The sequence below is a fragment of the Pseudochaenichthys georgianus genome, chromosome 24, assembly GCF_902827115.2.
Source record: "Pseudochaenichthys georgianus chromosome 24, fPseGeo1.2, whole genome shotgun sequence".
NCBI lineage: Eukaryota > Metazoa > Chordata > Actinopteri > Perciformes > Channichthyidae > Pseudochaenichthys > Pseudochaenichthys georgianus.
The window spans coordinates 33,864,017-33,877,602 of NC_047526.1; the positions used below are offsets into that span (position 1 = coordinate 33,864,017).

The following is a 13,586-nucleotide window of genomic DNA, read 5'->3' on the forward strand; positions in this document are numbered from 1 at the left end:
CCTACAAATAACACCAATACCTTATGAATAGATATCATACTGTGTTAGCCCCTTTAAACCCACTGCAGCGCCCTCTACAGGTCAGGCTGAATGCTTATATATAGAGCCTATAATCAGTGAAGTGATCACAGCTGCTGAGGAGACAGTCAGGACACTAGTTTGTTAGTTTGTTGAAACTGTGTTGCACTATGTGGCTTCTGGTCTTCATCTGCATGCTTTCAGGTAAGAATTTAAGCATTCAAAGGTACAAATTGTGCCTAATAATAATAATAATGATTATTCACTCTTTCTTTGCATGCAGTCGTTGGTGGTGTCTCTATAAATGCAACACAGGAGGATACCAGTCATGCAACAGGTTGGTGTTCAATTGATTATTGTTTTTTAAAAGCATTTGATCAAATATACAAATTATTAACGAGGAATTCTTTGTTTTTGTAGACAATGTTACTACGATGTCAGATGTGCAAAAACAAGGTAAACTGTAATTGTATACAAACTGAACATTCTGTTTCTATCTCTATTTGTTTTAAACTATGTTTCACTTAATATTTAATGTACAGGTAGTGTCATTCCCTTAAATGGCACCCAGAATATGACTCATCCTGCAACAGGTACGTTTATCAGATATTGAATGTCGTGTTTTAAAAGGATTTGATTTAACCCTCAGATTTCTCTAGGTGTGTTGGTTTCAATGCTAGAGCCACAGCGATCCAGTTCAGAAACTCTAGAAGGTAAACTTTGAATACATGTGTAAAACAAATATAGTATTTCATAGATGCAATGTACAGTGACTCGTTTTATCACGTCGCAGGGCTTGAAGATGACGCGATTGTCCAAGAAGGAGACATTTTGATCCCGGTAAGAAGGACAACTTTTCTTTAGGATGCAATGACATTCCTGGCCAACTGTTTTTATTATTGCAAAACAAAGAATAAAGACTCCTGAGCACCAAGGGGCGAGCCGGCACACTAAGGGAAAGCATTGAAGGGGAAATTAATAAAACAAATGCATTAAACTACAAATATTTAAACTAATAACAATTCTACCTTTGCCACCACTACTCCCCTCCCCGACTAGCTTACTTCTTAGAATTATTACAAATAATAATAATGCTTTTTTTTAAGTCAGGTAGACCTTAAAGGTGGGATAGGTAATTCACTTCAGAAACACTTGTTATATTCCATGGAATGATCTTAACATCCCGATAGCAATGAATACATTAAATGCTTTGACAATAAATACATAAAAAAATGTCATCTGTGGAAGCGTGGCGCTATAAAAAGCACGACCAATCATCTGAGCCGGCCTGGCTAAAGTAACTGGATGGCCTGCCTGCCTGTCAGCCTTCCATCTGTGCACAAACTCATCTCGTGCCCTCATTGGTCATGTGTGTGTTGGAGGAGGGGCTCTGTAAGGAAGTCTGAAGGAAGAGCCAGATTTTTTCCGGCTGTGTATTCTACCCATGGATGTATAAGACTAAAGACTTTGCCTACAACCCCACCTTTTAAGTTGTAAAATGAAGTCTTCAGAATTCTGCAATTGTTGATGGAAATTGGGCTCAAAACTGGTAAATTAAGACGATTAACAACCATATTTATAAATCCATGGAAGTGTTGAAAGTGTGGCGATAAAACCGAACCGTTGTTGCTGTTTATATTTTCAGGAGGACAGGAATGCCGTGCAGAACCTGTGGTCTGACGCCGTCATGCCGTACACCATCAGTCAGGAACTCGGTGGGTGGATTCTTTATTAACCCACTCTAATGTTCGACTCATTAGCAACAAGTGATTAGCAACTGTTATGTTTTCATTCCAACAGCTGATCGAGCGTTTGACATCCACGCTGCCTTCAAGATGATCTCAGACGTCACCTGCATTCGCTTCAAGCCTCACACCACAGAGCTGAACTACATCGAGTTCCGCAATGGCAAAGGGTGAGAGATGTTACTATTCAACCCAAAACTATTATTATTTCTCTCTTGTCTCGAGGTATTTTGATTTGTGTCTACACTCATAACTATCTAGTAGTAATATAACACTTGTGAACACCTTAAATATATAATTTTTCTTTTCACATAAGGCAGCAAATGAAGGCAAACTCTTTTGTTTTTTAAGTATTGGAAGTTCAAATACAAGTGTTGCTCTCGTATAAATAGCCTCGACTGAAGGTTATTTATTTGTATCTATTTCAGGGAGTTTCTCCAGTGGATATAGTTCCAATGATAACTGGGAAGATAGATTTTCTTGGGGTAAAAATTGTGCAAATAACTCTCAGAAATAAGGTCCCATGGAGGTCCCCCGGAAAGGGAGGCACTTCGCCGCTCTATACTGCAGCAACACGTGGATACATTTGGTTTACAACGTTTCTTTCCGCTTGGCTTTATGTTACCGGAAGTAGGAGAGTAAATGCCTTTTCTTGTCTCTGCAGCTGTGCGTCCTACGTTGGATGTGTAGGAGGAGCCCAGGCGCTGTACTCCGCCCCCTCGTGCTCTGTGGGTAATGTTTGCCATGAGATCATCCATGCTCTGGGTCTGCACCACGAACACAACCGCAGGGACCGCGACCAGTACATCTCTGTGGAGTGGAGCAACATCATGCCAGGTGAACACCTCGCTGGGAGACATTATCCTGCATTAACAAAACACAATGAATAGTTTTTCCATTTCGCATATTTTAAACTGCATATGTATTTTTGGGGCAATTCGATGTAGAAGTACATTGTACGTTTTGAATGTTTTATTTTAGATGATACAAATCCTTAAAGGCACAGAAATAAAACATAAAATGGTGCTGTAGCTTAGGATGATTAGAACAAACCAACTCCATGTTCTGCAGAAATCAAGGTGTAATGAATAATTCCTGATTTGAAAAAGGGAAACGAAGCAACTTCGAGGTGAAACAAGGAGACACTCAGAACCTGCCGTATGACCTCAACTCCATCATGCACTACGGAGAGTAAGTCTAAACCCATCCTCGTGTATTTCTTCCCCTGCATAACATTTAAAAAGAAAAACGAATAATAATACCAATACAGGATGAATGCATTCTAACTTGGGAAGAACTGTATGTGATAATCCTACACAGCTATTTAGTAAATGATCTTTTGTTTCAGGTCTTACTTCAGTCAAGATGGCAGTCCGACGGTGTTGTCGAAGACTAGCGGGGTGCAGATAGGTCAAAGGACACACCTCAGTGAGCTGGATGTACTGAGGCTGAACTCACTCTACCACTGTGGTAACGACTAACTAACTGCGCTACTGTCGAAATATATTACAGACGCATGCATAATCCAAACTGAAGTACAGTTTTCAGTTCATGCAAAGTATTCAAACTTTACTCAGACATGAGGAGGGACGCACTGAGCCACGCTGATGTTAACTGACATTAACCATGAGATTAATAAAGTTTTTGAAAATCCTACCCCACTTGCTCTTTCCTTTTATTGAAAACGTATACCTACAAGCCTATACCTAGAATTCTGAGTTTTTATCAATTTTGGTACTTAAAACGGATAAAGTAATTATCGTAGGTGACTTTAATATTCATGTTGACGATGATAAAAATAGCCTTACTGTTGCATTTAACTCTATATTAGATTCTGCTTTAGGCTGGTTTAGGTCCTATCTATCTGAACGCTCTCAGTTTGTACTTGTTAACGATGAATCTTCCACGCAAACCAAAGTTAGCCATGGAGTGCCACAGGGCTCAGTGCTCGGACCTATTTTGTTCACATTATATATGCTAACGTTTGGCAATATTATAAGGAATCATTCTGTAAACTTTCATTGTTATGCGGATGATACTCAACTATATTTATCAATCAAGCCTGATGAAATTAATCATCTAAATAAAATTCAAGACTGCATTAACCATTTTTGTACATTTTTCCTGACTTTTTTTTTGATTTCGTAATCATTTCAGCTGTGTTACAGCTTTTGGCATGGAATTCTGTAAGAAGTGTTTTTTGAGTCAAATTTTTTAAATCCATTGTCGTTTACTCTTACGTGTTTTGTATACTCTCGTGATGCATTTTTTACCCTCTGGTCACCTTCGTGGCAAAAATGTACACGCCCATAATAACTGCTATTAAATCATCATACATGAATTCTTTTTTTTCTACCTTTTTTTTCATGGATCACTAAACAGCTTATAACGTACTCAAAACTACCATAAATTCAATAATATTCTGGACTTTATCTCTTTAAATGCCTGTTTAATTATTTGCATTATTTATTATTTATTACAAAAGAACACAACCTTAAATGTTTACATTACATTGCATTTAGCTGACGCTTTTATCCAAAGCGACTTACAATAAGTACATTCGACCAGGAAGACACAACCTTGAGGAAAACAGAATCATATAAGTACATCAGGTTTCATAGAGCCAATCATTTCAAGTGCTACTCAACTGGCTTTGTTCAATATAATAATTAGAGGGATGGGGCTTTGGTGGTTATTAGAGTATTGGATGAGTCAAAGATAATAAAATTGATTTCACTGCATTATTTTTTACATAGTGTCAGATACTACCTTTGGACCCCTTCGTGGCAAAAATGTACACGCCCATAATAACTGCTATTAAATGATCATACATCAACATTTCTTTCTACTTCTTTTTCAGAAATCACTTAAACAACTTATAACGTACTCAAATCTACCAAATATTCGATATTTTTCAGGATGCTAACCCATTAAATTCCTTTTTCATTATCTGAATAATATCATTTATTAAAAAAGAACACAAAATGAAAAATGTTCGATATAATAATTAGTAGAGGGATGTAACTTTGGTGGTTATTAGTCTTGGATGAGTCAAAGATTAGCAACAACATTTATTTGACTGCATTATTATTTTTTAGGTAGTATTAGATACTACCTGTAATGGCAATTTCCTGTTCCTATGTCCTATGTATTGTTGCCATTACTTCACAGAAGGGCTGAAGAGTGATCCAGACGCAGACACATACAGATGACTTTCCGGTCCTTTGTTGCAGTTTATAATGAGGTTTATTCAGCGTTTACATACCAGGGTTTAATTGTACAGTTTTGGTTGTTATGATGAGCATCTGCCGGGCTGGTGGAATCGGTATGCTCTCTCCTTCTGTGTACCTCCCTCTCCTGTCACCTATGACCTCTTTATATACACCCGGTGCAGCTAAACCCCGCCACCCAGTGTTCATAAATAATATTGCACTATACATATAACTTAAATAAACTGACACACCAACAACACCCATAAAATGGCTCCTACACACAGGCCCCTAATTGGCTTTAGTATAAAACAAAAACAATTACCAATAAATAATAAAGGAGCTATACAAATGGTGTGTATGTGTTTGCATGTAATTCTTAAAGAATGTTTAGTTTCCTTTCTTCTCCCTTATTTGAAGGGTCATCAGTCTTTGCTGTTTTTTAGGTCTCAGCTTCCTGGAGCAGACATATCTTCGTTATTGGTCTTACTAAGATGTTGCTCTTAGTTTGAAGTCGAACTGTGCGCACAAGACCTTGTGCGTCTGGTTGTCTCCAGTATTCTGCCCATTAACCAGGAGCCACGTGGAGCAGTGGAATCAGCCACTACAACAATGTCACCTGGAGCAAAGCTTCTTTTTTCCTTTAACCACCGTTGTCTATTTTGGATTAGAGGCAGGTATTCCTGCGTCCACCTTTTCCAAAAGAGATCTGCCATATATTGCACTTGTCTCCATCTGCGTTTGATGTACAAGTCTTCCTTTACAAAGAGTCCAGATGGTAGTTTCGGCTTGGTTTTCATCAGAAGAAGATGGTTAGGTGTGAGAGCCTCAAGGTCCATCGGATCGTCAGAAGATTTTGTAATTGGTCGATCATTCAGAATCGCTTCGACTTCACAAAGAAAGGTTTGCAATCCTTCGTCGTCCAGAACTTGTTGTTTTAGAACAGAACACAGCACATTTCGAACCATACGGATCAATCGTTCCCAAACACCGCCGTGATGGCTTCCTGCTGGGGGGTTAAAATACCACCTTATCCCTCGCTGAAGCATAGCACTGTGAATTTTGTCTTGATTCAAACCATTGAGTGCTTCTCTTAGCTCTCTATTTGCGCCGACAAAATGTGTGCCTTTGTCTGATCTTAAAGAGGAAACTTGACCTCACCGACAAATAAATCGTCGTAGTGCATGGATGCAGGAGTCTGTGTCAAGTGCGTATGCAACTTCAAGATGTACTGCTCTGCTTGCCATGCAAGTGAAGATTACGCCATATCTTTTGACAAGACTTCGTCCTCTCTTGATCTCGATAGGACCGAAGTAGTCTACTCCTGTATTTGTGAAGGGAGGTGTATCTGGTAGAATCCTTTCCAAGGGCAAGTCTGCCATTTTCTGTTCTCCAAGTTTCCCACGATGCCGCTTACACACAGTACAGTTTGATATAATCCTTCTTGCCGCAGAGTTAGCTTTGATTATCCAGAACTTTTTACGGAGTCGAGACAGCATCTGATTCCTTCCTCCATGTCCAAGGTCTTCATGAATATCTCGTAACAATAGTGTGGATATGTGAAGATCCTTTGAGAGAATGATCGGATGTTTGGGCTCTTCAGGCATTGCTAGTCGTTTCAAGCGACCACCCAGTTTCAGAAGTCCATGATCCAATATTGGATCCAGTTTGTACAAGCAACTGCTTCCTTTCACATTATGTTTACCAGCTTCTAGTAAAGATAGTTCTTCTTTGAACCGTTGCCTTTGACTAAAATAAATGACTGCATTTTCTGCTTGAACAAGATCTTCAGGACATAAACATTGTCTGCGGAGTGTTCCTTTAAAGGCCTGTATCTTCCTTTCGACCTCTTCCTTTAATCTTCTAGGATCCTTTTCAGAGCCATTCACAGTAGTCTGAATCTCCTTTCTCCTTTGAATCAGCTCCAAGAGTGTCGTTTTTACCTTAAGAAGCCAGGCTACAGTAGTCTTCAGTTTTCTCCATGATGAGAAGTGGTTTATCAGAGAGTTTGTGGGGCTCAATGAATCTTTGACAATGACGTTCATTGTGACGTCCTGCTTGATTTCTGGATCATTGCCAGAGATATCTGAATCCACATGAGAGTTTGGCCATTCTCTGTCTGGCTTGGAGAGAAATTCAGGTCCCTTGATCCATCTCCTACAGTTTAAGAATTGGTCTGCCCTTAGTCCTCTAGAGGCTTCATCTGCCGGATTCTCCTTTGTTCCAATATGTCTCCATTGTGATACATCCGTGGCATCCCTTACAAGAGAGATCCTGTTTGCTACAAATGTTTGAAAGCGTTTGGTTTCGTTTTTTATATATTTTAGCACGGTAGTGCTATCAGTCCAGAAGACGGATTGGTCCAGTTGCAGCTGTAATTCTTTCTTCAGCATTGTGTCGATTTTGACAGCCAGGACTGCTGCTGTAAGCTCCATTCTGGGAATTGTAACTTGTTTCAATGGTGACACTCTGGATTTTCCCGTTATGAATGAAACATGCACTTCTTTGTTATCATTCTCCAGTCTTAGATATGAAACAGTGCCATAGCCGCTTTCACTAGCATCAGAAAAGTGGTGCAGAAGTGCATGTCTGACTTGACCAAAGCTTGTTGGCTTCATGCACCGGTCCACTTGAAACTCTGCCATTTTATTGATGTCCGCGAGCCACCCTGACCACTGCTGAACCAAAGATGGTGGTATGTTTTCATCCCATCCAAGTTTCTTCCTACAAAGCTCCTGCATGATCAGTTTGGCTGGTAGGGTGAATGGTGCCAGAAATCCCAAGGGGTCGTATATAGAGCCGACAACAGACAAGATGCCACGTCTTGTATATGGTCGTTCTTGTGTAGCAATTTTGAACCTGAACACATCCGTTTCAACACACCAGTGCAATCCCAGTGCTCTTTCCATTGGTAGTCTGTCCCTATCCAAGTCCAAGTCCTTGGTCTCTTTGGTTCTGCTTTGTTGTGGAATGGATGCTAATACAGCACGGCTGTTGCTGATCCACTTTGACAGTATAAATCCTCCATTTCGAGAGAGAGCAATCAGGTCTCCTACCATTTTCACTGCTTCCGGCTCAGAGGGCATGGATTTTAGGCAATCGTCCACGTAGAAGTTATTTTTAACTGTGTCTACCACATCTGCTCTAAAGTTATCTTTATTGTCCTCAGCAGTCTTTCTCAATGTGAAGTTTGCACAACTGGGTGATGATACTGCTCCAAAAAGATGTACCTTCATCCGGTATTCAGCAAGATCCTGTTGCACATCACCGTTGGGCCACCACAGGAATCGCAGATAGTCAATATGCCCCTTTGACACCTTAACCTGATGAAACATTGCTTTGATGTCAGCCATTAAGGCAACTGGTTCTTGTCTAAATCTGATAAGGACTCCAATGAGTGAGTTTGTTAGATGTGGACCTTGAAGCAGTTGGCAGTTAAGTGATGTTCCTTTGAAGACAGCACCACAGTCAAAGACCACCCTTAATGTTCATTTCTTCGAGTGATATACCCCATGGTGAGGTATATACCAGCGCTTGTCATCACTTGGCTTCAGCTGGTTTACTGGTACCATTTCAGCATAATCGTTCTTGATCATTTCCGTTAGAAAGGAAGTGTATTCATCGTGAAATTTCTCATTTTTTCCAAACTTGCGTTTCAGGCTTTGGATACGCTGTTCAGCGATGCATCGGTTATTTGGCATGCTGGGATTTTCTTGTCTAAATGGTAAGTCTAGGCAGTAGTGTCCATCTGCGGTTTTTGCAGAGTGATTCATATTGTTCAGGAATTGTTTGTCTTCTCTGGACATTTCCTCTGTTTCCTTGCTTGTATCTTCATTGAAGTCATGATTGTATTGTTTGACCAATAGCTCCTCTAGGTGTACAATGGATATCCGATTGACAGCAGCAGCAGGGTGGCCTTTAGCATCTCTGCTGTCGTTGCTTCCTTTTAGGGGACCATAGAAGACCCACCCCAGTAGAGTCTTTACAGCGTATGGTCCTTCTCCTTGGCTATTGATCAGCTCCCAAGGTTCCAATACCTTAGGAGAATTTGTCCCAATGAGTAGGTCAATGCCAGAAGCAATTTCATTAATTTTGATGTCCTTTAAGTAGGGCCATTTTTCCAGATCTTCTTGTAGAGGAATATTGTGCTTGGAAACAGGCATGGTTTTATGTGTGAAGACATCGGATAGTTGAAGGAAATTGTTTTCGTCCAGACTCGATATTTCCAAACCTGAGATATGATGACTAGACACAATTTTCTTTTGATTCATTGTCTTTAGGAGAATGTTAGTCCTTTGTCCTGTAAGGTTTAGCCTCCTCATTAAACTTTCTGTGCAAAAGGTAGATGAACTTCCATGGTCCAGAAAGGCATACGTTTGTAACACTTTGTCTCCTTTGTGGCTCTTTACTTGTACTGGTACAATGGAGAAGATGGAGTTTTCATCACCGGCCCCAATGTGCCCACATGTATGAGGTGAGGTGACACTATTACTTTCCATTGGCTTCTCATTCTGTTTTGTGTGTTCTGCTTCCTCTCTTTTGCCTTTCTGTTCAATGTGGAGTATTTCAGGATGATTTTGATTGCACACATAACATGTCAAACGACTGTGGCAGTGTTTGCTCATGTGTCCTATTTTTAAGCATCCAAAACACACCCCTTTTCCTTTCAAGAAGTCAATTTTTTCTCTGTGTGTTTTCTTCAGGATGTGTGGACACTGCTCCAATGAGTGACCACTTCTTCTGCAGAACAAACACAAATGTAGGGATTTGGTGGTTGATGGAGGTATTTTCATTCCATTCGTTGTTGCATGTTCTAGCACTGGTGTTCTTGGGCGTGTAATACTTGTTGCAAAACTACTTCCTCTTAGGCTTGGTTTTCCCCTTGAAAAGGTAGAGATAACAGTTTTGATAGCTGCAGTTGGTTTATCATCCTGGATGCTTCCAAACAGAGGATCTGACAGTATCTTCACTTGCTTTTCTATAAAGTTGACCAGGTCAGGAAATGTAGCTCAATGCCCACGCTCTTCCTGTAGCTGACATGCTCTATTCCTCCACTTGTCTCTGAGTTTGTAGGGTAGTTTCTGAAGTATGTGTTTCATGTTTGAAACAACATTCATTTCATCCATATAGGTGAGATGTTCCATTGCATTGCAACAACCTCTTAGGAACAAAGAGAAGGCTTGCAGTGCTTTCACATCTTCGGCTTTCATCATTGTCCAGGTAAATGCTGTGTTCATGTATGCAGTGGCGATATTGTGTTCATTACCAAAGTGTTCTTTAAGCAGATGTTCTGCCCTTTGGTAACCTTGAGCTGGAGGCAGATGTTGGCAGCTGCGCACTAGGTCCTTTGGTTGTCCTCTAGTGTATTGCTCTAGGTAATGCAGGCAGTCACTTTCATCGTCAGTTTTCCGCTGTACTCCTCTTTCAAATGCACGGATGAAGGCTTCAAACTGCAATGGGTCACCGTCATAAACAGGAATGTCTCTTGGAGGTAAAGTAGAAGTGAGATGTTGTTGAGCCAGCATAGCAGTGATGTCATTTTGCCTCTGGATTAGGTTATAGATGTCACCTTGATTACCATTGTTGATTACAGGTGGTGTGATGTTAACATGTGTCTGCAAATGTGTCTGCATACTTTGTCTGGGAATAGAGGTTTGGGCTTGATGAGGCAATAATTCAGTTGGTGGTGTGATGTCAACATGTCCCTGCACATGTGTCTGTATACTTTGTCTGGGAATAGAGGTTTCGGCTTGATGAGGCAAGAATTCAGTTGCATGTAGGTTAAATCTTGCTGTAGGGTTTCTGAAGTAAGAGCTCATCCCATCTGATGATCTAGAGGTGTGTCTTGATCCCATACTGAGCACATTTAGCCTGGCATTGGCTTCTGCCAGTTTAGTTTGTATATCCAATTGTTCCTTTTTCCGTTTCACCTGTTCTTCCTGTTGCTCCAACTGTTGTTTCTGTTGCTCCAACTGTTGTTCCTGTTGTTGTTTCTGTTGCTCCAACTGTTGTTTCTGTTGTTCCAACTGTTGTTTCTGGTGTTTTAATTGTTCCCCTTGTACATCAAGCTCATGTTGACTGTTCAGTGCTGCCGCCCTTTCGATTAAAGCCGCCCTTTCTGCCTGGGCTTTAATTCGAGCAGAAGAGGTAGATGATGCATGTGATGAACCAGTGTTGTGTTTTGACTGAGGGTGTGATGCCTTTGAAACGCTGTCATCAGGTCCGATGCCATCTGAGCTGACACTTTGTTCTATGGCACGTCCCACAATAGACTGTCCACTCTCAGATAACCACACATTTGCATCTTGTATAAATCCATCAAATATATGCATCTTTTCTTGCAGCCACTGCTTTTGCCTTCCCATTTCTTCTCCAGGCAGTTGAAGGTCGGTTAATGATTTGTGATTTGGTTTTAATTCATCACACAGCTTCATAAAGTCAACCAGTTTCAACTGTATTTCCTTTGCATTGTCCTTTGAGCTCATACGCTCTTTCAGTCTTTCCATTAACTTCTTTACTTGCTTGTAGCTGAAGTTTCTTGCTTTTTGACAGTTTGCAATAAACAATTCCAATCCTTTGGCAGTGTGAGTGATAATCCTTTTTTCTCTCACAGATTGCAGTCCAACAGCGCCATCTTGTGACGTGACGTCAGATTTCACAGACATGATTAATGTTCACTGTCCCTTTAAGTTTCGTTTTCAGGAATTGTCCGTTAGCGACAGCGCGCTGTTTCAAACAGCTGACATCGTTGCAGCATTACATCCATTTAATAAGCCATTGTCCAATACAGCTTAATATCTCCAATACAATCCTCTTATCCTGCTGCACAGTGCACATACCTGGCCGCTTTCCCAATCTTGGCTCTCCGCCTCTCCGGTGAGCGCAGGTGGGAACAATCTCCAGCTGATTGTGGCGTGTGCAGCTGATCCGTGATGACGATGTCGATTGTGCAATAATCCAATTGTTTGTTTCCGGTGAAAACGATCCTTAATCCATGGTGAAGTGATTCTTACTGTCCAGTTTTACTCCGAGAGTACGATTCCACTTAATGTAATGGCAATTTCCTGTTCCTATGTCCTATGTATTGTTGCCATTACTTCACAGAAGGGCTGAAGAGTGATCCAGACGCAGACACATACAGATAACTTTCCGGTCCTTTGTTGCAGTTTATAATGAGGTTTATTCAGCGTTTACATACCAGGGTTTAATTGTACAGTTTTGGTTGTTATGATGAGCATCTGCCGGGCTGGTGGAATCGGTATGCTCTCTCCTTCTGTGTACCTCCCTCTCCTGTCACCTATGACCTCTTTATATACACCCGGTGCAGCTAAACCCCGCCACCCAGTGTTCATAAATAATATTGCACTATACATATAACTTAAATAAACTGACACACCAACAACACCCATAACATGGCTCCTACACTACCTCTGGACACCTTTGTGGCAAAAAATGCCTCTGACTGCCATTCAAATGACCTTTTTTGATCTCACTGCCATTGCAGTATAAACCATGCATTTTGTAATGTCAGCATTTCGGGGCTGGTCTGCTGGTCCTTGGTGGTAATGGCTCTGGTGAAGGCCCTTGAGCCACAGTAGATCTTGACCTGGGGACCGGCACAGATGGATGTTCTGGCTGCTGGATAAACGCCGCCTGTGGGCCACTAGGCCCAGGCAGCTGTGAAACATCTCTGTAAAACAAATAAAAATGTAGGACAATAATTAAAACTAATTTCATTGAAATAAAGTTCAAGTAAAATGTTGCTCAAGCACAAATAAAAAGGGAACACACACACACACACACACACACACACATACTAGGCATAAATAAATCTATGACAGTCTCATCTGTACAGAACAGTATGATAAAATAATCGATGGCAAAAACATGTCACTGTAAATGTCTCCGTTGTGGGACGAATAAATGATTAATTTAAATCTACACATATAATCTCACTTTTACACACCAAAATAACGTTAACACAGAGTAAACGTTTGCTAATGGAGAGTCTATTTTGTCCAATAAATAGTTCATTACTATCGATAAATATATATCAATAAACCTATTGTTCATTTTCGCGGTATTCCCCAAACATTGCCAGTACACTATTACTGTACTATTTACACTTACCCATGTCCAAATGGATCCTTGTTGTCTTTGTGTTCTTCTTCAGAAGAAGAAGAGTCGAAGACTTCAGGTTCTGAGGCTCTATCTTCACTGCTGCTAGCGAAAAAAATCTCTAGCGAAGTCGGCAACTGTAAAGTTTTTTTTAGCCATTTTCTCTGTCTCTCTCTCTCTCTCCTCATAGACGTAAACTGATGGGAGACACGTGGTTTATGTTTTTTTTACTTGGTGGGTAGGTCCTTAGTGATTTCTCAATGTCCATTGGTCATTTCAGACCATGATGGCTGCCGGCCGAGATTTCCTTGACGGACACACGAAAAAAATATATGATTAATTACTTAAAATGATGCGCACCTGGTGCGCACCTGGTGGACGCACCGGCCCGGCACCGACTGCAGAGGGTTAAACACTCATGCAGCACTGCAGCTTCCCAAAAGGCCTTAACGGAAGGTTTTGTTAAATTTTAAGCCATAACCTTTGAGATTTAGTT

The 13,586-nt window shown here is 40.7% G+C and overlaps 1 protein-coding gene across 1 annotated transcript; it reads left to right on the forward strand.

The window, feature by feature from the left end:
* The first annotated feature begins 113 nt into the window (after window positions 1-113).
* On the forward strand, window positions 114-3,419 carry LOC117440269 (hatching enzyme 1.2-like). Its single transcript, XM_034076572.2, has 11 exons — window positions 114-222; window positions 302-355; window positions 439-474; window positions 561-611; window positions 678-731; window positions 812-858; window positions 1,664-1,733; window positions 1,819-1,933; window positions 2,428-2,600; window positions 2,873-2,954; window positions 3,112-3,419. The coding sequence occupies exons 1-11, from the start codon at window positions 189-191 to the stop codon at window positions 3,242-3,244; spliced, it is 849 nt and encodes a 282-aa protein (XP_033932463.1). The 5' UTR covers window positions 114-188; the 3' UTR covers window positions 3,245-3,419.
* Window positions 3,420-13,586: the final 10,167 nt, after the last annotated feature.